This window comes from Fusarium sambucinum, chromosome IV (genome assembly GCF_050947815.1).
Source record: "Fusarium sambucinum isolate potato_lamoka chromosome IV, whole genome shotgun sequence".
Taxonomy (NCBI): domain Eukaryota; kingdom Fungi; phylum Ascomycota; class Sordariomycetes; order Hypocreales; family Nectriaceae; genus Fusarium; species Fusarium sambucinum.
Window position 1 is genome coordinate 6,992,594 of NC_139291.1, and position 25,188 is coordinate 7,017,781.

A 25,188-nucleotide genomic window follows, 5' to 3' on the forward strand; every position below is an offset into this window, starting at 1 on the left:
TCAAAAATGCGAAAGTGATCTGAAATAGGAGTGGATAAACTCCTAATCGCCCCTAAAAACTGGGCGCAAAACGTAGAAAATCCTGCGGCAACAGGAAAAGACAAGACGGATGGTGACTCAACGTGGCGCCAACAAACCGAAGACAACAATGCTGCAATATGATGCGAGACGAGATACTAAGCGCTCCCTGCAATACCAAAGAAATGAAGGGAGTCGTAGGTGATCGTCGGGTTCTGGGAAGGTTTGGGAGGCGGGAAAGGTGAAGTTTGCGACGAATCGTGTTGTCGTCAAGATGGAAATCCAGCAGTCATGGAACTTGAGAGTAGCTGGACTGACAAGGTGGGGACCTCAGCCTAGCAGGAACTCGATTCATGGAGGGGTTCATGCTGTACATTGCCGATACGCTTTATAGGCTGTTACGATAGGCTCTATCTAAGTACTCAGCGAGTACCCTTCTCCACCTGAGGAGGCTCGCCCTGTCCGGCGGGTAACAGAAAAGTCCATCTCTGAGATTTAAGGTACAAAAATAAAGGGCCTAAGACTTCGGTTTGATTGGAACAGACTGACTCATTAATTTCGTCCCTGATGCCTCAGGTGGCCAGCTTTTCTGATACCCTGAGGCCTGTTCAGAGTCAATTGCTAGACTAAAGAGATGTGCAATTTGTGGGGTAGATCCTCAAGCCACAGCTTCTCCCACTTCCCCTGTGGCGCAGCGGATACTTGCGGTTGCTATGGGTGTGAGCGTTTCGTCACTTAACGCGCCTTTTCAGCCTTTTGCGCATCAACGCGTTGCGACTTGCTTTATTCTCAGCCGCGCGCAGACTCACTTTTGTTCCTACCAACAATCTAGTATTATCAACATCAACCACTTGTCCGCAAATCACCCTTTTCTTTTTGCCTGTGTCTTTTACATATAAGCTCTCATAATAAAAAAGTCCATCATGGCACCTGCTCCGTCTGCCGAGCATGACATGGACGGTAAGTAAACTTGTACCTTGATTTGCGTGCGCCTGCATGCGAATCAAGACGACAAACCTTGAAAATAGTCTTACTTACGCAACCATAGTCGACATGATCCATGATGAAGAGGATGATCAAGGAGAGCGCCTCATTAATGAAGGTATAGACCAGCTACAAGGGACGAAAATGCTGTCCAGCAGGCTAATGTTCAAAAGAGTACAAGACATGGAAGAAGAACAGTCCCTTTCTGTACGACATGATTCTAGGGCAAGTCGCAACCTTAATTATGACTGAAAATATCAATCTAACATTGCCTGTAGTACGGCCCTCACTTGGCCTACCCTCACAGTCCAGTGGTTCCCCGATGTCAAGGAGCCCGAGGGCAAGAACTACAGAATTCACCGCCTCCTGCTTGGCACACACACCTCAGATGAGAGCCCCAACTACCTTCAGATCGCCGACGTTCAGATTCCCAAAGCAGTGGCGCCTAACCCCGACGACTATGATGAGGAACGAGGCGAGATCGGCGGCTATGGCAAGTCTGGTGATGTCGCTGCCATCAAGTGCGACATTGTTCAGAGAATTGAGCATCCTGGAGAAGTGAACAAGGCCCGATATCAGCCTCAGAACCCCGATATCCTTGCGACTCTTTGCATCGACGGCAAGATCCTCATTTTTGATCGAACGAAGCACCCTCTCGACCCTACCTCAACTGGAAAGGTCAATGCCCAAATTGAACTGGTCGGACACGAGGCCGAAGGTTTTGGCTTGAACTGGAACCCTCATGAGGAAGGCTGCTTAGCGTCAGGCAGTGAGGATACTACGATGCGTCTCTGGTAAGTACCCGCAGTAGATATTCAGAACACTCAACTTACACATCGCAGGGACTTGAAGACCCTGAAGGCCGACTCAAGAATCCTCAACCCTTCTCGCACCTACAGGCACCATACACAGATTGTCAACGATGTCCAATACCACCCAATCTCCAAGAATTTCATCGGTTCCGTATCTGACGATCAGACCCTTCAAATTGTGGATGTACGACACAGTGAGACCAACAAGGCAGCAGTTGTCGCTAAGCGCGGCCACCTTGATGCAATCAACGCTCTGGCTTTCAATCCCAACTCGGAGGTGCTCGTAGCTACTGCTTCGGCCGACAAGACAATCGGCGTATGGGATCTCAGAAATGTAAAGGAGAAGGTGCACACTTTGGAGGGCCACAACGATGCTGTCACATCTCTAGCATGGCACCCTACTGAAGCTGGTATCTTGGGAAGTGCCAGTTACGACCGAAGAATCATCTTCTGGGACCTTTCAAGGGTCGGCGAAGAGCAATTGCCCGATGACCAGGATGATGGCCCCCCTGAATTGTATGTTTGACTACACGGATAGCGCTTATGAGGGTGATATAGAAGCTAACTTTCAACAGGCTATTCATGCACGGTGGTCACACGAACCATCTTGCTGATTTCAGCTGGAACCCCAATGAGCCCTGGCTCGTGGCAAGTGCTGCGGAGGACAATCTGCTGCAGATCTGGAAGGTAGCCGAGTCCATTGTGGGTAAGGACGACGGCGACTTGCCTGTCGATGAGCTCGACCGATAGGTGAGGTGGAAGTTCGTGCTGAAGTTCCGGTCTTCATAGGATGAGGAGACGCAGCAGCTCTGTAAGCGGTGGCAAGAAAAACAGCGAGCCACCGGCGATGAGAAGCAATATATCCTAGTGCAAGATGTATAAACCCAGTGAGATTGGAGGCCGAAAAAAGACGAAGATTTGTACATCAGAACTTTCTACCCCATGGATCTTAATTAAAAATGTTGTATTCACTACCTACATTTAACATGGAATGAGAGGGACACCACTTAATATATTGCCAGTGCCTGACACTGCCAGACAGCTGGCAAGCACTGCCGTTTGTTGTCGAGCATCAGGAATTTTTTCTACCACACTACAGTGACCCTTCGCCTGGCTATTGTTGGCGTTTGCATTTCTGTTCTTTTTGTTGTTTAATATGGCTGCTTGGCAATTTTTCCTGATTCTCATCAACAGCGCCCCCAAGACCTTTCTCTTCGCAACGCCATCTTCATTCCCTACAATCCAGTCACCGCCAATATTTTCACTATTCTGACGCTATCCTTTAGACTTCAATATTGATCCGCTTTATTTGACATCCGCTATGTCTTCCAACACGCCTCCTCCAGGTGGCGGGCCACCTTTGACGAACAATGCACCTCCTGGTGCCTTGAACGCACAGCCAACCGTCAATAGCCCAGCTCAGCCTGTTCCTAATAGCTCCAATGTACAAGCAGCCGCTGCCAACCCTCGGCCGATGGCTGTTCCTCGGGCTCCTTCTCGGGCCCGACCCTCAGTTGGAGACGAGCTTATCAACGCCCCGGAGCGAGAACTACAGATGTTGACTGATGGTCTGCGCGAACGTCTGGAAGAAGCTGTCAAACGCGAAGCTCGAACAGACCAAGAGCTTGAGGATATGGGTCTTGACCCTCGAGAGTATGATGAAGACGAGATCATGAACAGCGTTCCGAACGTTTCAGTCGTGGATCATGAAGACCTTTCAGGTCCGCACAAGAGACTTAAATTCTCTCGAGCTTATATCGATGGCATGTTCGGCGGCGTAGACCCCTACGAAGCTGACAAAAAGAAAGACGAGGTGAACGAGCTTACCCTCAGTCTCAAGCACGCCAGTCTCGATATGATCTCTGCTCTTTGCATCAACCTCGAGCTAGCTATCGAGATCGGTAAGCATTTACGACCACAAGACATCGTCAATCTATACATTGCTAGCCGCTCCTTTCGTACAGCGGTCAATGGCCATATGCTGTCCTGCATTCGAATGTGGATTGACAGTAGATCGCCCGAAGCTGGAAAGGTCTTTCACTGGAAACTTTATGGCAAGATGTTGGTCAGGGATCCCCAGGAGCGCAAGTCCGCTGTAAACGACGCGCAGCATCTCGAGGCCCGCTGGAACAGCGTAAAGTTAAACCCCAGAAGTATCCGCCTGATCCCTGGCTTCAAATATCTCAAGATGGTCTTGTCTCGCGAGCGCTGTTGTCGAGAGATTCTTGCCATGTTGGCCCGCATGGGCTTCCTAATGCCTGAGTCAATGTACGATACCTTACTGCGGCTTTGGGTGCTCATGGAGATTTCGACTACTCGTCAGAGACAACTCTTTCTTAGAAATGAGAAGTATTGGACCGATCAGCACCTCTACAACGTGCAATTCTTTCTTGTCAAGCTTGCCATGGCGTTTAATCACCCCTTCTTCCATCCTGTCAAGCTTGACATGGTCCACCTCATGATGGGACAGAAAGGGCTCCATCCCCTGTGGCAGCTGCTAATGAAACAGAGATACACGAACCTCTCAGAGCTCATGGAGCTCAAGACACGCTATGACCTGCGTTTCCCCCGAAGTGTCTGGACCAACATCCTACTACACGACCACCCCAAGGCGTACAATGTCCCTCTCAGACAGGTTGGTCTTGGCCACATGGAAGGCTGGGGCAAAGGGTTCCGTCACCTTTCACGCCCTGATGAGCTCCTTCCCATCGAAGCGACCTATCGTGGGCTTGATCTCGAAAAGCACATTTCCCAGATGATGATCTGGGGTTACATCGATTTCGAAACAGGAGAGAACATCGTTCCTACAGAAGACGATATGTACATTTCAGACGAAGAGGAGAAGTTGGGCAGAGTCGACACTTCCTATTTCTGGCAGCGCAAGCATGCTTTGAAGAAGCGTTGGAACGAGCTCTCGTCAGAGGTACAGGAGGAGATCAAAGAAGACGACAACGACGAGCGCTTGCGAGGTATGGCGTGGTCGACAGAAGGCCAGTACAACTGGCTCGGAGAATGGGAGAGCGGTTCCGAGTCCGATTCAGAAGACGACCGCGAGTACGATATAAACGAAGAAATTGAGCGCGGTTACCGTTTACCTTCCCTGTTTGGAAAGCACCCAAAGAAAGCCGACGCCGACAAAGACGATGACACCAGAGAGGAGAGTCCGCTCCTCACGTTTGGAGAAAATACAGAGGATTGGAATAACACCATCACTGAACTCTTTATCAACTCGAACCCGCAAGTTACCCGTGAACAGTGGGATGAGGCCAGAGCATGGCATGACTACATGGAAGATGGAAACTCAGGCCCTTACCCAACTGGTCCTGGCCATGAAAACGAGACGTTTTTTTCGCAAACCTATGCGCAAGAACTTGCACAGAACCAGCTTGACATTGCCGAAGCCCGGCGCAACGAAAACGCTGCGGATGACGATGATGACGATGATGAGGAGTACGATGAAAGTGATGAGGATGAAAATGGGGAGGGTGAGGACGCGGAGGATGACGAAGATCTCATCGACAATGGCCAGTAAATTCGAGGATCTGGAGGTGTAGGACATATCGTGTTGCTTCACTGAATGAGATGAGTAGACATGAACGGTGTAATAGTAGCAAATTCCCATGCATTAGTCTAGGTAGGTGTTTCTACCATGCCAGAATCATCTCAATATACCCACTTGGTGTTATCTACATGTCAGACGAGTATATATGTATGCACTTGTAAGAACCAGTTGTAAAGACAAAGCACTTTTCTGGTCATGCTATCCTATAGTATGGGAGGTACAGTGATAAGCAGTAACAGTTCATGTCTAAAGAATTACCTATCGATCATGAAAGGTGACAAATTCAAGGAGAGGATAAGAAATACAGTATGCAGAAATGAAATATGATAACCTCCGACAGCCCAACCATCCAGCCTATACCGTCTAGTCCCTAATGCCGCCCTTTGAACCTCACTTCGCATATCACAGCTGCGGTCCCTAGTAGAACCTTGTTGAAATGAGGCTCGAAAGGGAAAGATGAACAATATGGTAACAACCATGCCATCAATTGCGAGCAACAAACAAAGATGCAGCTTTGGCCAATCCTTGAGGCATAATGCCCCTTTTGACACCCCGACTCCTCCCAACCGTAGCACAAAGTTATATATTGGCCACTCCGTCCAGGCTCCCCAGCTCCTGCGCGTCCCAAGCAAAAACCAAGATCAGGGTAAAAGACATGCAGAGATTACCAAAACAAACAAACAGTTATGAGTAAGACAAGTCAAACTCGTACAATATGTAAAGAATGAACAACAGCATAAGCAAAAACAGGGGCAAAGATGAGAGAGATTGAGTAACAGAGAAAAGCAGTTAGTTTTGTCGGGTTCAGTATTGAGCCGACACGGGCGAACTGGATATTTGAGTCACAAAGGCCAAGCAAAATATACCCTTACACACTCCCCTTCGCTATGCACCCAACCCCGTAACCGATTTTCCAGTAGTACCGCCACCGTCCCATGAAGCCCAGAGACGACAACATCAATGACTCCCCGTGTGTTCCCCTACCGTCATGTCGAGATGGAAAATATGTCGAACCCGAGACTCTGTCGCCTCCGGGCTTGTGAAATATAAAACAGACAGCGGCCCCAGCAAACAAAAGTCCATACCGTATAGACTCGACCGTCAACACCAAAGAAAGCAAGCCCTTGACATTGGCGAGTAATCAAGTCACTTTTGTCTTCCAACCCTTGAGATTTTGTAACATATCCGCCTTAGAATCAAGCATCCATCGCTCCGACCTGATCTTCCGAAACCAATACACGCACCATTGAGGCTTCCTTTCGGGAAAGCCAAATTCACAAATGTTTTGCCAACAATAGACCTTCTATGTGCATCATTCAAAGTCATTTTCGCGCAAAAGCTGTGACACGAACAGCCGCGTCCTTATATGTGGTGCTAAGATTTCAGCATTCATATACACACAGCGACTTGGCTGCAGCAATATTGCCACTGCTTAAGCAGGTGACTTGTTAGGAGGAGCAGAACCGCCATTCTGACGTCCATCGCCTCCGCTAACCGAGAGACCGCCAATGCCGCTTGAGAGGAAAGCAAAAGGGTCGTTTTCGCCGTTGCCGCCGCCGTTGTTGTTGGCATTGTTGTTGTAAAAGTTGTTAGAGGGTCCACCAGATGCAGGTCCGTTAGTAGCTGACTGGAAAGCGGCCTCAGCAGCTCGGCTATCAAAAGGGCCAGCAGAGTGAGAAGCGGGACCGGATCCAAAGCTGCCGTGTGTGTTCAATGAGCTGGGGTAGGCCGCAGCACCGCCTCCAAGGCCAGAGGGAAGGTAGTGACTGGGAGGTCCACCAAAGTGCTGCTGGTTGTAACCACCACCAGAACCGCCGTAAGAGCTGCCAGAGCCGAAAGGTCCAGGGCCGGGGCCACCTCCCATAGATCCCTGGTTCATGCCATACTGAGACGCATTGTCCATAGGGGAAGGATAGCCGGAATCAGCGACAACTGCAGCGCCTGCACGGCTGGCACCGCAACGAAGACAGCACACATTTTTGGCAAAGTTGTGATAGCCACAGACCTCATTACCACACTTCCAGTCACCAGCACGGAATGGCACCACACCACTGCCGCCCATACGGCCGCCACCGTGGCCCATGGGGCCGTGGTGACCACCATGAGGAGGAGGGGGCATCATGGCGGGGGGTCCATAACCAAAGCCACCTCCATAGTTGTTGTTGTTACCTCCCATATCGTTCGAGGGGCCAGCACCGACGGCGGGGAATGAGCATCGGAAACAGGCAGTTCGACGTTGGAAGTTGGAGAAGCCGCAAGAAGGGCAAGTCCAGTCACCGGGTCGAGGGCGGTTCTTGCTGGGAGGGAAGGGGGTCAGGATGTCCTGGGCGCGGTCAAGCACACGGCTGGAGGAGGGTGAGACCTCAATGGCCTTCTCATTAAGGGCACGGCCATTCATACAAAGGCTCTCAGCAGCCTACAAAAAGTTAGTAATGAGCACAATATGGGTTTGCGCAAATGTCGCAAAAAGGCTGGTGCAAGAAGAAAGCTGGGGGGTTTAAAAACTCACCTCCTCGTGGGAAGAGAACACAGCAAATCCAGTGCCAGTGGGCTTGTGTTGCTCAGGGGTTCGAAGGGTCCAGAAGGCAATGGGTCGGCCACCAAACTGGGTAAACCAGCTCTCAAGCTCGGACTGGGTTGTATCGTGGGGGAGACCAGACATGTGAAGAACCTTGCTTCTCTCGGAAAGGAAGGCTCGAACATCGGCTCGAGCATCCATGGGTCGAGTCAGAACATCCGGGTGCTCCTGAGGAGGCTGGGACTTTCGGATCAAGCCTCGCAGAACTCGAGCAAGAGTGACGGCCTCTTCCATGGCACGTCGTGGCGAGGCAGGGGCAAGAGCTTGCAGGTGGAATGGGAGGTTGTGCTTGATGGGTGCACTCGACTGGACGGGCTCGACCTCGAGAGCGGCGCAAATATTGGAGAGCATCGAAGGTCCGAATGGCAGAGATTCGGGGTGGTGCTGCTGCCAGCGCTGGTACTCGGTGCGGAGATCAAAAGTGCGCGAGTGCTGTAGGTAAGGAGGGAGGACAACAGCCTTATCGCGAGCTTCACGAGGAAGCTGAACACGGAGGTCCCAAGCATCGAGAGTAACGAAGACAAAGTCAAGGTTCTTGGAGGTCAAATGCTCGGTAGCGAATGCGTCGAATCGGGTGATAGCGTCTCTAAAGGTACCAGCGTTTCGAACATGTTCCCAAGTCAAAGTTGTCAGGCTCGCTATAAAAGATATTGCGTTAGTCAAAATGCCTGCCTGTGTTTTGCGGAAAAAGCAAGCATCGAGAAAAAAAAATGTTGTTCAAGCGGCGCGTGGTTGGCGGAATCGAACAACGTGGAGCAAATACAGATGGAGATGTTATGGGTGTGTAGTAGCGTCAGAAAACTTACTGCACAGAGGAGTAATCGGAGTGTTAACAGGCTTGACAAGGACGCTCTCATGGGTAATCTGGCAATCGAGGTTAGCAATCGGGTAGTCACATAAAGAGCGTTTGGACCCTTCAAGGTGCTTGTAGACCCTGAAAAGTGCAGTCGGTCGTAAAGCGGGATGGGGACTCACCTCCTCGAGCGTGTTTGCATCCATCAAGATCCAACCGAGCTCAATAACTTCCGCAGAGTCCTTTGTCACATAAACTCCGTGCTCATCGCAGGTGGTCGCAACATGAATCACAACATAGCGATCGATGTTAAGTTGAGGCAGCTGTTGTGAAGCCATATTTGGTAGAATCGATCGGTGCCGAAACGAGGTAGAGAGGAGAAAGAGAGTTTTGGTTGCTTGCAGCGCACTCGGCAACAGCGGCGAATAATGTAAGGATCTCGAAAGAACGTTTCGGGTCGTCGTAGTGATAAACACTCAAGAGGGGTCAGATATTAAATGCAACTAGCCCGTGGCCCGGCCAGGTCGCGATAGAAAGAGGTATGTAGAAAAGGATATGTGAGGTCGGGTTAGGTGACAGGAAGCGGAATGGATGTGAAGTGGCCAGTGAGTGGAAGCAGCTTCAGGGGAGATGGTTGTGCCAAATACGAAAAGAACCTCCGGCCTCTGAGAGGTGCAGGCCATAAGTAAATGGGCCCGTGGTCCAGGTAAAGTACAGTGGGGAAAGTCATCGGGTGTCAGCACACGCTATCAGGTTATTTGAGGCAAGCCGGGACATGAAAGGAACAGATTAATTGGAATACAGGGGAGCAATTTCACTGTGGTTGGTGATATATGATGTTATTTTGGAGAGATTTTTAATGTGATATTGTGTCAAAATCAATTGAACGTACGGCTGAAGATGTCGAAAAAGTGTAATTATTCCAAAAGAGAAATAGTAGAAGCTGCTGGCAATGCCTGGCCTGTCTGGCTCCATCACCAGCTCCAATCCATCCGTCCATTCTTTAACTGTTCGGGTGTTGCCTTCCAGCCCGCTCCATCCCCTGAGCTGAGGCGGCCTTACAGCGGTCACAGAGGCTTGCAGGGGTGTGATAGCTTCTACGAATTGCAGCCCGGGCTCGGGCTGGTAGCGATGGAACTCTGGAGGCAACCGTTAGTGACGACGGGCGGGAAGTTGCCCGCCCGCTTTCTAATCTTGATCCTCATTGAGTTAATGGCTGTTGAATGTTTGGAGGTCAGGCCAGGGACGTATTTTTAAGCTTTATAGGTAGCTTTGAACTTTGTAAAAAACCAATCAACCTTCGACTGAATCGTATATGTACAACGTGCAAAACAAATGGACATAAAAAGTGCTCGATATCTGGGCGAGTCATTTCATTGAAACATGGAACATTGGCGGGCAGACCTCTAAAGATGGAAAGTGCTTGTGAAGAAGCTGGTTAATATTTCATGATCAGCCCCACCTCAACTTGAAAGAATCATGAAGGGAAGCTTCTACTCCCCTGAACGTAGAACAATAGACTTTCTAGTCCAAGCTCGTTCACCTTCATCTTATCTTGGGCCATTCGATTTGGGCTCTTTTTTGCTTTCCGAAAGCTCCGGATTCTACGTCTCTTTACATGTTCTCGATGACATGAACCTTGACGGATTCGTCATCCAAGGAAGATGATTGTGCCAAGAATACATCTAACCCTACCGCCTATACTCCACGTTTTTGACAGCTCCTAATTCGTCCTCTTAACCCCCAACCCTTCAGTAACGGCACGGCAACCTCTCAACCAACCCGCTGATATATCACAACAACCACATGTGCAAATACCAGCCACCTTCAGCGGTGCAGAGTATATAAGCAGTTATGCACAGCCTAAGTCCCGAAGCAAGGGAGGGAGAGAGGGGGGGGGGAAGATCCGTGATCGGTGCTGAGCTTCGAGTTGAGGTTCGTCACCGGGAGATTACATTGCTATCCAATAATAGTAACGCAGTCTATCGTCTAGGTTGTGTTCTGCCAACAATTTCAAATCGACAAGGTGACAATGGTGAGGCACAGAAGTCACGAAATGGCTGCACTCTGGTCAACAAAGCCCATTTGAGCTCATTTGTACCGCCAATTTGTTATGAATATGCATCATGGGCGACTCCTTTGCATGTACTCACTCATTAGAAAAGACCATGAGAACATGTCGACAAACACAATACAATGTTTGCAGGGCCATGATGGCTTTGCATATGCACATACAAGTCCCGCAGACGCGGGGAGAGAATTGCCGCCTCATGTGCGGCGTCATCAATCTCGCTCCAACAATATCAGTCCACAATGATGTCGACCCCCTCACCTTCGCCCTCACTCCAACGTACCTTTCATGAAGAAGCAGATGGGGGGAAACCTCGCTGAACAAGGCGGGCTACCGAATATAATCGATATCTTGATCTGTCTTGGGAATCTCTCTCATCCCTGCTGCCTATTTATATCAATCTTGCGGGGCTTGACTGGCCGGCTGCCTCTTTTAACTGATTGATGGGAATGTTTGGCCGGATAAAGGACATTGAGTAGCTTACAGGGCTACATGCGTAGCCTTTTCAGCATAGGGGTCTTCGGACATTGAGGCATTGGAACGAGGACCGGCAACTGAAGGAGTCCGTCGAAATGACTACGATGACTTACTCGATACATTCAAACCTGGGTAAGAAGTCATTGAATACGGGCGATCATGCTTTTGGAAGGCAGAAAGGGTCAGATCACGACCCTGTCTGTTTCATCAGGGAAAGCCATGACACTTCCTGCCTGCCTCAGCAGCTTCTTCCGCTCGGAGACATGCTCGTGCATATTATGAAACTGAACCATTCTATGTACTATTGTGCTGCACTCTGTCGACAGTTTCTCTCTCCTCTGATAGTCGTCCGCCGCAGGACTAACCCTCCTGGGTAGCAGAAACAATGGCCTCCCAAGTCTTAGGGTATAAAAATAAGTAGTCTAAGAACTGTAGCTTAAGGGGCATAAAGTGATCTACTAATTTCATCTCTTTTATGCTTCCAGCGGTCAGTTTTTCTGATACCCTGAGGCAACCGACTGACCTTTCCAAGTTCAAATATCTTCTCTTATCCTTACGAGGTGACTTTCGGTTGGGTCCTGGCCGTTTCTGCACTGGCTCGGATAGCGGAATCAATATTGCAGATCCGTCCGAACTGCATATGAGACATAATGCACTCTCGTTAGGTTGAGCAGTAGGGTATCTGAAATGGTTGACTCGATGAACATATCTCTTGTCTTCCTTCAACAACAGTACGAGCAGGGTTATATTCTAGGCCAAGGTTATCTTTGTAATGTTCAATCCGATAGCCAGTGCCTGTTGTGAGATAGCCTACTCAGCCCAACTTTGATCAAATTAATAGGCTTTATACTACATGAGCCAAGAGTTGGCTGTCTGGGCATATTTTATCACATGCTCATCAATGCACCTGGGCATCGTACTGTTTGCGAACCAAGACATTTTGTCGCTGCAAACACTAATGGAAAATAAAGAGATACATATAGCATAGGTCTGACACGTATAAGCAAGTGTTGCAACACATAGTGTCGCATTAGAAACATTGTCGCTCACGTCCTGACAGGAACTGCGGTGACATGAAGAACAAGATGCAGATAGTACTAGCAATAAGAAGATCCTAGCGCCTATTATGGCAAGACCTGCATGAGGTGACCGACAGACAGGACCTTGTGCCGATTGATATACATGATAGGTTGAGATAGGTACCTACCTAGGTCGGCACATAATCCAAGCCTGGCGCGCGGTTCCCAAGTATAGTGATGAAAACAGCCACTCACTGGTTAACCGTATGCATACAATGCGTTTATCTTGTCAAGTTCCTATAGTCAATTGAATTGTTTTCAGCTTTTCATAAATTTCAGGGTTAGGGTTTTGCTGCCATCATGAATGTTTGTTTTCTTGGGGCTTTCACGGCACACCTTAAGCCGACGCGGCCTACGTCATATCATGTCCAAACGTCACGGACAAGGCAGAAACTCGTAGAGTAAGAAGGCCTCACGTTACTTGTTTTAGCATTGATTGGTTACGCGGCTCGCAAGCCTTATAATTCTTGTCAGTTGTCTTTTTCTTCTTTATTCTTTTAAAGTTATTTCCAATACAACATCAAGCAACTGTTAACGACTACAATACGCATTACTGTTTTATTCGACGAACATCAGTGCATTCACATACCCGTCTCAACGTATCCCACATCTTACACAACAAACCGCAACCATGGGCGGCGTTTCGGCAGTTCTTCTTATCCTCATTACTCTCTTCTGTACGTCACCAGCGCTCTACGATCGCCAGAGTTGCAGCAGAAACTAATGCAATCACAGTCCCTCCCATCGGTGTATGGGCAATCTCGGGATGCGGAATGGGTAAGCCGGCTTATGCTTTCCAGTTTACCGGAGGAAGATGCTAACGTTCAGCAGATCTGTTCATCAACATTTGCCTGACCCTCCTGGGCTACATTCCTGGTCACATCCACGCCTTCTATCTTGAGTACATCTACTTCGACCGCCGAGAGCAAGCCCGCGAGGGCCGTTTTGCGACTGGACCGGCGCCCGGTGTGTATTCCGACAACGTGCAGACTGGAGGTGAAGGATACGGAACTATTGGACGTACGGGTTAGAGACCCATGTGAGAGAGATGGTGCAGTGGAATTTGTGTTGTTAGAATCGAAGACTGAGGTGATTCGCATCACTCAAGTGGCCATACCATCGATAACGGAATTAGCGATATGGCGGGGACTGTAGAGATGATACCACAGACCAATAATTAACGATACATACATTATACGCAGAAGATGGTGTGCTGTCTTGCTCTCCTAACCTGCAAAGGGGATGACATGCTCTAGCAAAGATAGTTTACTGGGCATTGCAGGAATCATTCTGTTGAACATACGATGGGGCCAACCATCACGGTAATTGATCTTAGATGATGCATGAGATGCATGTCTACGATGGTGTCTTAAAAGTTGCTTAGTATAGATTCAGTGTTGGCAAAGACGACGGGATGAAAGCTCCAATCATTAAGAATTGGACAACGCAGCACATGCCAATGACCCCGCGTTGGCAACGGGCAAATGCATTTAGCATGGAGAAGGTTCCTAGGATTTGGTGTAACTAAGGATGAGTTGTCACCTTGGCTATTTCATGAGCTGCATATGTAGTGTGGTTTTGGTGATAGACTCAGCAATTGCAGGACATGATTGACAGGATGACAGAAACTCGTTCAAAATAGACCAATTGACTTTCTAGATCACGCTCATCACTCGTCAGAATAATAAATACCGAAACACTTGTTTCAATGGAGGTAAAAAGAATCACCAACATTCTGTATGATCGACAGTTTATCAGGCGGTTGTTCAGGGTACATAGACATGGACAGTGCAGAGGATGAAAGCAGTAGAGCATCCCCCACCAATAAGATACAATGCGGGGATGTTGACCGAGACGAGGTCGACCCTTTATCAACAGCCACGACACTCATGCATGATGGGCCAGGTCAGTTTGACCCGATTGGTTTCTTTTCTTTGTGTTATCAGCTTCAGATATTAAAATCTGCTAATTAGCAAAATGACAAACGCAGAGAAACAGAGACAAGCAAACGATCCTCTACTCTTCTTTCCTTTCTTTTCAGGATAATCCTTGGCCCTTGCTTGCTCTTGTCGCTTTTTCATTAGTCTACCTAGTCTTGAGGCAGGTAGAGTTACCTACGGCCCGGTACGGCATACCCACTTGATCTTCTCTCTCCCCTCCTCCTCCTCTATTTCTTTGATCAACTCTATCATCTATCAACTTCAGCCCACACAAACCTTGCCTTACTACGCCGCATATTCTGCAGTGCAGTACAACATCGTGCCTGGAACCGAACTTAACAGCCAACGCAATCGACTGCTATACCTGTTCTATTGCTGTATCCATAGCAGAACAGTCTACTGCATATTGACTCCACCGAGTCGTGGCGACGCATCGTTCTGCATCAACCACTACCTACCTAGATTGGTAGACTGGGCTGGACTTACTGTCAGCCAAGACAAGACGAGACAAGACGAGACAAGACCAAGCATCTTTGTATTGTCTCTTCCCACCACTCGTCGTCGAGCTTCTCAACTGGTTTGCCCGTCATCATAATGTCGTCCTAACTACCGGATTCATACGCCGTATCTGTACCATACCACACACTACGCTACTACCTGCCGCTGGCTCCGTTACCGCTGTCCATCTGCAGCATATTTCCGGGATACCTCGCATGTCCTAGACCGACTGTCGATTCAACCACGACAATCATTATCCCAACGATTTACCCATCTCACCGTTCGCTTGCCCACCCTTGAACCTACACAGCTGTACAAAGACAGACTAGCTACAGGTTGACCTGCAAAGCTATCGTGCTGTACTGTACATACCTAGTCTTTGCTTAGAAGCTTCCAATGCCCGCTCCCATTCATGCACACCTGGGGTGACTTTTGCGCTTGACCATAGTTGACAACTCGTTCTTTCGTCTCAACGCACCATACTCACCTACAAACACAAGCACAACACACACTTCTGTTATATAAATACGGAACCAACGTTCCGACTTTTACCATGTCGCCTCCTGCCACCCAGGAGTCCTCTCAACCCCAGGCCCAACCGCATAAACCATCTCGACATCACGTCGCGGCATCCACGCTGTCGGTTCCAGCCCTCAGTAAACCTCGCCGGCACTCTCTCCAATTCTCATTCCCGCCTCTGTTCCAATCCAATACCTCCTCGACGAGTCTTGTACCCTCAACTGCCGAGGGCAAACCTATTCCCGTGGACAATTCCACTGCGGAGCATCGAACTTCAGCGCTGCGTGAGCTTAGCTCGAACTTCCCTACTCGTCACCGATACACACAATCTACTGGCGCCCAGAGCAGTACATACTCACAACCTGTGATTGTTCGAAGCTACTACGCCCCCGTCCCAGCTCAACCAGCCGACAGAGGCGTCATCGTCGTCAACGGCCGAGGACATCGCCCAGCGCTCTCCGAGAACAGTGGTCCTTCTGCTCTTGTAAGGCGTGTTCTCCCTTTTGGCTCGGGTGTGACACCGTCTAGGAATGGAATGCTAGGTACCATGGCGAGAAATCGAACGAAGAAACGATTAGAGAATGAACCGGAGGAGCCAAAGCTTCCGTCAGTCGATGCATTCCGGTTTAAGAGCTTCATGGCAAATTTGGAAGACCAAAATGGTGTCACTGATATCAATGCTGATCTGGATCGGATTGCCGAGATTTGTGCCAAGTCGCGGTATTCCCTAAGCAATCAGTATGAGGTTCATTATGCTCCTCATGGCTCAGGTTCAGCATCTGTGCCTGGGACTACCGAGAGTCAAGAAGCTCAAGGTCCCACACTTCAGGTTGTGTCATCAGATGACGAGAGGAACCTCAAACAATCCAGAAAGCGACCAATGGGCGTTAGAAGGAACAGCAGGGCCATGGGGACATTGGAAACCATCATGTCATCCAGCAGATCTTCAGATGAGGATAAGTCTAAAAAGAAGTCTGCTGCAGAGATTGCTGATGAGGTTCGTGGCAGAACTATCCAGAAAGGGTCCAGCAGACATGGATCACTGTCTCCTTCGGAAGACGAAGCCATTGAGAGTGTGGTTCCGGAGGTAGAAATTACTCAAAGGACTCCCCGGCAAAAAAGGTCAGGCTCACTTGCCCTTATTGATGGTACTCGGTTGAGCATGAATCTGAACGACCTGGACACAAACCGAACTTCGGCTGTTGGTCTTGTGAGCGAGCCCGCTCTACCTCAGACATCAAACAGTCAACTAGAAATCCGGACAGCCCCAGAAACAAAAACTAAGGAACAGGTTCCCGCAGTACCGAAGAAGAGGCCTGTAGTTACCGAAGGCATTGATCGACCCGTTGCTCATGGCGCCATGACTTCCATCGATGTTCCCAACACAAAGAACAACTTCATATCCACGCTCAGTGGATGGATGAGCTGGCGTTCGCCTCATTCTTCTCCAATGACACAGGGCCGTGCAGAGGGCAGTCTCCGCGAACTCCTTAAGAGTAGAGACATTAAAGGGAAGGGCGTCGAAGCAGCGGCATATCAGTGAGGAAACTCGCGAAAACTATATGAGAGGAACACAGCACTCTCTGAAGCACATTCAAGCAGTCCCGCATAAACAAGCAATGCTGCTTCAAAACACTTATACTAAAGCCCAGTAAAAGGCAACGACATTATGAATTATTTACGATTTAACGAAAACAGCAAATGATTAAGGGCGGCTGGAGAGCTATGGAAAAAACAAAAGTTTGTGATCAACCCAAATATTCTTGACATTACGGTATCAATAAACAAAGGCGGCGGTACAAATAATTGATTAAAATAGTGGAAAGAATGAACATATCGAGAGCTCGACTATATATCATTTTCAACGTCTGGTTCATGTGCAATGTTCACAACATGGTTTACCAATTTGTCGATATTGAGTAACGAATGTACGGTAGTGCCAGTGACATGACTTTAAGGACATGTACATCAATGGGTTATTGAACCTTATTATTAAATCTGTCTATAATAACCGCCTCCATCATTTTTATGCACCAGCATGAGCTTGCCACGTTCTCAACATTATAAGAAAAAGCCTCCTCTTGAACACCACTGCTTCTCTCATGACAGGATAGAGGAAAGGAGAATACTAGACCCAGGCGCCGATTAATCAAACAAACGTCGTCAAATGCCCATACCAGCATGATGCGGTATACCAATGGTCCCACCATGACCTGAAGCTCACCCAGTCCTGACTGGAAAGACGAGTGATATATATAAAAAAGGAATAAACGCCAGTATCCCATGAGGCCGTAAAGACCTAGAGAAGGGTAACAAAAAGTGATCTGCTCAGTAACTCCCGTGAGCAACAAGCCGTCCATTGAAGCGGCATTGGAGTGCATAGTATAGCTGTGTCGTTCCAAAATGTCAAGTCCCAAATGACAATACTATGCCTCATTGGATTTTGACGAGGCCGCTGCTGGTGCAGGCTTATCTCCACCATCCTTGTCAACCTGTAACCGCTTTGCCTCTGGCTGTTCAGTTCCTTCGCTGATGCGTTTCTTGTCTTTATCCGCATCCCGGCTGACACCTTCTTTGGCCAGCTTTCGGGCCTCCCTTTCACGTCGGTCATTTTCCTTTCGGAGGGCCTTAGACTCGAATTCATGCCAGTCATTGTGAGTGGAGAGTCTGCAAGATAGTTAGCTACTGATTATTTATTAACAAAATTGGATTGGGCGACTTACTCTGTGGCTTGCCGCGCTGGTGGCTCTTCCTCAGTAAAGTAGGTATGTTGAAGTACTTCGGCAGCACTGGGTCGTTTGACTGGGTCGTAATGAAACATGGCAGATAGCAACTCGAATGCTGCCGGTGACATCTTCTCTCGGTATTTTTCTTCAAAGATGTTCTTCTTCTTGACAGTCGGTCGCATAAGCTCGAACCAGGGCATTTCAACCAGGCCCGGCCATTCCCTCAAGCTCGGTGTACCCATAACGTTGTAGACCTTTTCCAGTTGGTTGAGCTCAGTACCATCGCCGGGAAAGATGGCGTTTCGGTCGAATATCTCAACCATGACACATGCTGCACTCCAGACGTCGACGGCAGCTGTATATTTGGTTTCGCCTAGCAAAAGCTCAGGTGAGCGATACCAGATAGTGATGACTCGGTTGGTGTAGTCTAGTTGATGGCGCTTGGCGTAAAAACGAGCAAGACCGAAATCTGCAATTTTGAGCACTCCTTCGTTACTCACGAGAATATTTGCCGCCTTGATATCACGATGGAGGACTCCCCTTGTGTGCAAATAATCTAATCCCTCAAACATTTGCTTCGCAAGGTCCTTTTTCTGTGCAGCCTCCAGCTTGAAGGTCGGGTGATTCAAAAGTCCTGTGAGATCGTGTGACAAATACTCAAACACCATGAAGCAGTCGTTCTTCTCAACCATAACTTCCTGGAGATTCACAATGTTGACGTGTCTGAGCGACTGTAGGAGCTTGATTTCTCTAACAGCCGTAACAGGGAAGCCATCACGTTCGCCCTCCATGCGGATCTTCTTCAAAGCAACCATTCCTTTTGTGTAGACATTCAAGCCTTTGAAGACCTTGCCATAAGTGCCGGAGCCGACGACGGACTCATTGCCAGGTTTCCTGAAGAAAACAGACTCTGAATCCACCAGATCGGCCGGGAGAGTCGGCCTTGGCTTTGGACGCTTCATCATCTTCTTCACTTTGCGCATTCGAGGCGTTACCCTCGGACCTTCAGGAGGTGCGCGGCGATCATGTCGTGATCGTGATGACGCTGGTTCTGTGGGTGCACTTCGTGGAGGCTCTCGATCCCTGTCCCTCTCTCTGCCCTTTTCTCGTTCTCGTTCTCGTTCTCTGTCTCTGTCTCTGTCTCTGTCTCGTTCTCTGTCTCTTTCTCTTTCTCTTTCTCGATCGTGGTCTCGACCGCGATCGCGGTCGCGGTCATCTTCCCGGCTATCTTTTTGGGCGTCTCTTCGAGGAGCAGCATTTAATTTTTGAGATATCTCGGGCTTCGGCGCAGTGAGGGCAGGTTTTGAAGACGGCTTGAAAGCAAAACTGAACTTGCTACCGGATCCCCCTGACTGCGATTGTGAGCCCGGACCCGTTGGAGGCGGTCTGTTGGGGGTGACCAAAACGTCTGGCCCATCTTCAGCATTTCGATCATGAGTTTGGTAATGCCCATCTCCATCGTCCATGCGATCGATATCCATGGCGTTGGGATCGTCCACGTTGCTGAACCGTCCATTGCCCAAGTCGTCATGATGTCCTCGTTGGGGAGGTCCTTGGTTCCAGTGGGAATTCTTAAACCCACCTCTACCTCGATTGCCGAAAGAGCCTCCCCGGAAGCCGCCGCCCCGATAACCTCCACGATAGCTTCCTCCTTGAGGATACTGCTGCATAGGCCCAGTAGGGGCAGAATGTGGAGGGGATCGCGAGGGGTTGGAATGATATTGACTTGAAGGCCCGCTTGGTGGGCCATAGTTACTTCCTTGTGGATGAGATCTAGGTAAGTCAGTAAAGATATTGTGGTTTGAATTCGGAATTGACTCACTGTTGGCCGTTCCTACCGCCACGCGATGATCCATAAGGTGACCGTGATGGCGAGTTATGATAAGAGTTTTGTGGCGATTGACCATATGGATCATTGCTTATGTGTGGCTTTGACGGGTACATATGATTGTAGTTGCCTCGCGGGTTGCCTCGAGAATTCATGTCGTCGTCGATATCGGACCTTGAAGAATGGCGCCAACCAGGCGATCCCTCTCGAGATCGCCGTTCTTTGCTAGCATGAGGCGATCTTGGTGGATGTTGTCTCCGCGAGGACTGTTGCTCGAAGTCTGGCTCACGCTGGCCATCAATAGGTAATGGTTGGGCTCGCCGCGCCGAAGATGTTCGATACTCTGACATAGGTGATCGACTCCGGGACTGGTGCCCGTGCCCTCCTGCTCTATCTGCACGCCGGGAGCCTGATTCTGATTCTACCGGCGATCTGTGACGTGATCGCATTGGGGATTTTGATGTCCGTACGTGATGGCGAGGCGATGTTTGATGCCGTCCACGTGATGGATGCCGAGCGTGATTCCTTGAAGCAGATTCAGGGCTGTAGTCCCTTGTCCTTGGCCGAGGACTTCTATCCCTTCTGGACTTCTTTCGACTGGACCCGGTCAAAGATGGACTGCGGCTTTGGTGCCGCTTGGATGCTGATGGAGAAGCTCTGGATGTTTGATCGCGACTTTCACTCCGACTGCGGCTCCGACGGCGTGACTTATCATCTGTTTCGCGGTGGCGTTCTCGATAGCGGGGGATCAAGTCGTTGACTTCTGGACCTCGACGTGAGGGATCGGGCGATGGACGAGGAGCGCGATCACGACTACGGTCGCGTGAATGACGGCGACGGCGGGATGAACGGGGATCTGGTCTTGTGGATGGACGGTCGCGGCGAGGTTCAGAAGCGCGGCGGGAATCACGCACTTGACGGGGTGGTTTTGGTCTTTGGGAGAATTTCACGCCTTGGTCATCAAGGGCCCTTTCTCCTTGGTCATCACGTTCCTGATCGTCTCTCATGGCAGCATATCGAGGTCGACTTGGAGGCTCGGATGAGTGCTCCATCATTGCAGCTGGGCGTCGAGTTTTCAGTGGTTAGGTGCTCGTAAAATCGTCGCCCGTACCTTAGCCGACGGAAATGACCAGCTAAGTGTCAGGTAGGTAGGTGACCCGCTATCAATGACCGTGCATGGGAACTGCGGGGAATTGAACGTAGTCCGAACGAGCACGTCGGAGGATTTTCTGTCAGCGCAAAATCAGTGTAACATGAGAAAAAAGAAAAGGGAATTGACGATGGACGAATTAAAGCCCAAAATCCCCAGTTCTCTGTATCCAAGTCCTTCTCTGCGCTTGTTGTTCGTTTAGTCGTATGTCTGCCCAACAGTTTGGTGATAGGCGCGTAAACCTAGAGCCGGAATAAGCGATGACTTTGGTGAGCCCGAGAACCTTGTGCATGCACTTGCAGCCAGTTCGTTCTACGGGCTCCCTTCATCTCGCCCATGATGTGCTTCCTCCAGTTGAGAGATCCATGAATGTTTGCAAAGACCAAGCGCATTGGCTTTGGTCGATGCTGATCGCGTGGGTTAACCCCCAATGGTTCCACCAAGTGAAAACCAGCACGATCATCAAAGCTCTCTCAAGAACAAAGTACTACATACAGATCCATGTGGATAATTTACGACCAGCCACAGCGTTGACTGTGACTTCCTCCCAAGCTGCGAATACTTATCCTTCAATGTCATTCCATTCGTTGACCAGTGGGGGTTAACGATGGCGACGCAAAGTTCCAAATTCTGTGCATGAGACAGCACCCCGTTCCGTGAGGATGCATATAGGGAACTCTGCCGCAATCCTCTGTCTGGTAGGAGCTCCGCGGTCATTGTTTACCGGTCTTTGACAGTAATAGCATGCCTAGATCCGATCTGCATCTGCCTGTAACACCCTCCGTGATTCGCGATCGGGCATTCCCATACTAATCTGTTGCATAGAAGAACTGGCATGGACCGAGACCTCAAGACGGACCCCCCTGATGCCTTGATGACAGACGAATAGATCCGTGATAAAAAGATGTCTAATAGAACGCCCCAGTCCGCCTGGGCAGATCGCAACACCTCGGCACTGATAATAAATGCATGAAGTCGTGATCTCATTTATCAATCAAAAACGAGACATGATGACACAAAAGCTTGTGAGTAACTGTAGCCTGTGTTTGCAGCAGCGCGATTTGTTGTTCTTGGACATTACCATGACGATGCCTCGACACAAGAACTAGAATCTCTGCATTATCATTATACAGTTCAGACTGCACATAGCTGCTCGTATCAAAGATAGATACGCGACGCTGCTGATGTTGTGCCGTGCTTATGGCGGATCGGATCGTCGGTAATGGATCGGTACATGTTGCCCGCCCGTCGAAATTAACGAATTCCACTTCGGCCACAGAAAGTCTGTAAGCGCTCAGCATCGCATGAGGGGTTGTTTTTCGAGCGACCGCCGTTCATTATTGAGGCGTTGAAGAAGCACGTCGGAGCCAAGTTCTGGTGGTTGTGGCTCTAGCTCGATGCAGGACGTCGTTTAGATCTTTGTTGTGCGAATCTAACCTTAGAGTTCTGGGAGGTGCAAGAGTTCTAGTCACGTGTTGGAGTAGGTAAGCAGATAAGCTGTTATCGCCTAGACAGGTGGGGTGAGATGTGTGAATAGTACCAAGCATTGGGAAATGAAAATGAAAGCTGATTCCTTTCTTTTTTCTGTGAATAAGTCATAATAGTAACTTGTGTTCAAGTAACATCTACTGTTCTGTCTTGGCTCGCCGATGGGGTGGTTTGATATTGTCCTGACATGACTATCACAGGCACCTGGCAAAGTCCTTGTGTATAAATTACTGAAATAGCGTTGAAAAGATCGACACATTTAAAGTTTTCTGATATGTAATTTTCACCTGCCAGTCTGCCAACCTTGATAATCTTTCAGTTGGCCCCTGAAGCTGCTGTCAATCTCTTGCAGAAACGCATCGACCAACTAAAATCGTGCCTCGGTCTTTCGCAAGCCAAACCCCACTTGCCGAGCGCAAGGTCAACTTTTAATGCCAGTTAACATCTATCAGAAGGAGTTTAAAATGCGAGCTTCGGACATTATCAAATCGGCTGTTCAATATACCTACGACGAGAGACCTGACTCGAGTCATTCTTTTTCTTATTCTTTTTTTTTCTTCCGTTCCATTGTAATGAAATGTAACTAATGGGTGAAATAAAGAAAGCAAGACATGTTAAGCCGAGGTTCTTTTGAAGCATACAGCATAATAGATTTGTACAAGTCATAACACCAACAATACCTGCCAGTGCGTGGCACTGATAAATGTCGGACATCGGAGTCGGTGGGTACCGTAGGCCCGTCCTTTTTAACCAAGATGGATCCCGTTCCGTTTCGTCGGGGGGCGATCTGCTGGCTGAATGTTAGAAATCTATTAATACAGTCAAATCTCTCCCGTTTATTCTTTACGCCTCTTCATCTTTTGCTTCTATCCAATCTACTTATTCGGTCGTTGCAACGGTGCCAAATCACTTATCTCTCGTTCAATCATAGCGTTGTCTTAGATCCTGTAGGTGCGATTTTCCATCATGGAGTGGCTTGGACGTGCAGCAATCGACTTCACTCATGCACCTACACCGCGCAAGGTGAAGGAAAAGGACGGCAACGAGACTGATCTCTTGTCCATCACCGAAAAAGCGACGCCGCCATGCAATCTGAACCCTCTCCTCTTCAATGGCCACCTGCAGACAATGTGGACTGCCACCAAGCCTGTTGGGCCCAAAATCTACTACAAGCGCAAGATTTTTGATGCCGACCACATGATTTACCATGGAACGTTTGCTGTAGATTTCGCTGTTGATCCCTTTGAGGCCCCTGATGATCCTACTCTCTCGCGCCGAACAGCTTACTTCACCGAAGAAGAGTTTGAGAACATTGGATCTGACGACAACAAACCCATGCTCGTTGTCTTGCATGGCCTTTCGGGTGGCTCTCATGAGATCTACTTGCGACACACAATCGCACCTATGATCGGCGAGGGCGGCTGGGAGGCCTGTGTCGTCAACTCGAGAGGTTGTGCCCGGTCCAAAATCACCAGCGGTGTGTTGTACAACGCACGAGCGACCTGGGATATCCGTCAGGTAAGGCTACCAGCACTCCAAACCCAGAACCCTGCTAATAAGAACTCAAGACAGTCAAATGGCTGCAAAAGAAGTTTCCTAACCGACCCCTTTTCGGTCTAGGATTTTCGCTCGGCGCAAACATGCTCACCAACTATTGTGGTGAAGAGGGCCCCAACTGCGTTCTCAAGGGAGCTGTCGTTTGCTCGAACCCCTTTAACCTTGAGGTTTCTAGCAAGATCCTCCAGAATAGATATATTGGCAAAGAGGTCTACTTGCGAATCATGGGCAGTGAGTTATTAACAGCACCATTGCTCGTTTTAATAGTACTAATAGGGATCTAGGTGCTTTGAAGGAACTCGCTGCTACACATAGAAAGGAGCTGGAAATGTATAGCACAATTGACGTTGATGCTGTTATGAAGATCACGTACCTCAACGAGTTTGATCGCTTGATTCAGTAAGCAAATCATACCTCTCCTCTGGACAAAACACTTATTTCTGCAGGTGCCCTTCCTGGGGATATCCCACCGAGACTGCGTACTATCGAGACGCCTCATCTGTTGACTCAATCTTGTCCATTGAGATTCCCTTCCTAGCCGTTCACTCCACCGACGATCCTGTGAGTATTGTTACCTGAATACAATTGTCACGTCTGATGTGGACAATTCCTAACCTTCAATAGATTGCTGTCAAGGAAGCCATCCCTTACGAAGAGTTCAAGCAGAACCCTAACACCATTCTTCTCACATCTAGCCTTGGAGGACATTTGTGTTGGTTCGAAACTGGAGGCAGCCGCTGGTTCCCTAAGCCTGTAAGTTTGCACCAAGTTCGTGCGAGAAGCCTAGGCTGACATTCTCAGGTTGCCAACTTCTTGAACCATCTGGCTTTCAAGTCCGATCTCGACAGTCTCAAGCCCCAAGCGAACCCCAACGCCGGTGACTTCACTGCTGGGCATGGATACAGCCCCATGAGACGCAAGCTGGTGATTTCCGAGGACTGAAAGGGCAGTTTTTTGTTTCTTGCCTCACTTGTTGATTATGATAGACTATAGAGTACGGATATGCACAAAAGCAAACTGGATAGAGAAGAATAGATTTGTTAGATAGATCATGGTCAAAATTCTGATATTTTCGATCGTTTTTGCCGATTAACAGGATCTGCACCCG

The 25,188-nt window shown here is 49.0% G+C and overlaps 7 protein-coding genes across 7 annotated transcripts; 5 read left to right on the forward strand and 2 right to left on the reverse strand.

Moving 5' to 3' along the window:
* Positions 1 to 941: 941 nt before the first annotated feature.
* On the forward strand, positions 942 to 2,564 carry FSST1_002273 (WD40-repeat-containing domain protein; the record flags this gene model as incomplete). The annotated part of the gene is made up of 6 exons (XM_083228245.1): positions 942 to 978; positions 1,067 to 1,120; positions 1,176 to 1,209; positions 1,281 to 1,796; positions 1,845 to 2,330; positions 2,390 to 2,564. The coding sequence occupies 6 exons, from the start codon at positions 942 to 944 to the stop codon at positions 2,562 to 2,564; spliced, it is 1,302 nt and encodes a 433-aa protein (XP_083092455.1).
* Positions 2,565 to 3,135: 571 nt separating this feature from the next.
* On the forward strand, positions 3,136 to 5,346 carry FSST1_002274 (uncharacterized protein; the record flags this gene model as incomplete). The annotated part of the gene is made up of 1 exon (XM_083228246.1): positions 3,136 to 5,346. The coding sequence occupies one exon, from the start codon at positions 3,136 to 3,138 to the stop codon at positions 5,344 to 5,346; it is 2,211 nt and encodes a 736-aa protein (XP_083092456.1).
* A 1,462-nt stretch (positions 5,347 to 6,808) lies between these two features.
* On the reverse strand, positions 6,809 to 9,085 carry FSST1_002275 (3'-5' exonuclease family protein; the record flags this gene model as incomplete). Its single annotated transcript, XM_083228247.1, has 4 exons — positions 6,809 to 7,792; positions 7,886 to 8,592; positions 8,761 to 8,818; positions 8,930 to 9,085. 4 exons carry the CDS (start codon positions 9,083 to 9,085, stop codon positions 6,809 to 6,811), a joined length of 1,905 nt encoding a protein of 634 aa, XP_083092457.1.
* Positions 9,086 to 13,005: 3,920 nt separating this feature from the next.
* FSST1_002276 (YqaE/Pmp3 family membrane protein) lies at positions 13,006 to 13,405 on the forward strand (the record flags this gene model as incomplete). The annotated part of the gene is made up of 3 exons (XM_083228248.1): positions 13,006 to 13,051; positions 13,110 to 13,151; positions 13,206 to 13,405. The coding sequence occupies 3 exons, from the start codon at positions 13,006 to 13,008 to the stop codon at positions 13,403 to 13,405; spliced, it is 288 nt and encodes a 95-aa protein (XP_083092458.1).
* A 1,960-nt stretch (positions 13,406 to 15,365) lies between these two features.
* FSST1_002277 (uncharacterized protein) lies at positions 15,366 to 16,874 on the forward strand (the record flags this gene model as incomplete). Its single annotated transcript, XM_083228249.1, has 1 exon — positions 15,366 to 16,874. One exon carries the CDS (start codon positions 15,366 to 15,368, stop codon positions 16,872 to 16,874), a length of 1,509 nt encoding a protein of 502 aa, XP_083092459.1.
* An 883-nt stretch (positions 16,875 to 17,757) lies between these two features.
* FSST1_002278 (CDC2/CDK family serine/threonine-protein kinase) lies at positions 17,758 to 20,940 on the reverse strand (the record flags this gene model as incomplete). The annotated part of the gene is made up of 3 exons (XM_083228251.1): positions 17,758 to 17,998; positions 18,055 to 19,830; positions 19,880 to 20,940. The coding sequence occupies 3 exons, from the start codon at positions 20,938 to 20,940 to the stop codon at positions 17,758 to 17,760; spliced, it is 3,078 nt and encodes a 1,025-aa protein (XP_083092460.1).
* A 2,549-nt stretch (positions 20,941 to 23,489) lies between these two features.
* On the forward strand, positions 23,490 to 25,022 carry FSST1_002279 (Alpha/Beta hydrolase protein; the record flags this gene model as incomplete). The annotated part of the gene is made up of 6 exons (XM_083228252.1): positions 23,490 to 24,041; positions 24,092 to 24,311; positions 24,365 to 24,479; positions 24,527 to 24,641; positions 24,705 to 24,833; positions 24,882 to 25,022. The coding sequence occupies 6 exons, from the start codon at positions 23,490 to 23,492 to the stop codon at positions 25,020 to 25,022; spliced, it is 1,272 nt and encodes a 423-aa protein (XP_083092461.1).
* Between the last annotated feature and the right edge of the window lie 166 nt (positions 25,023 to 25,188).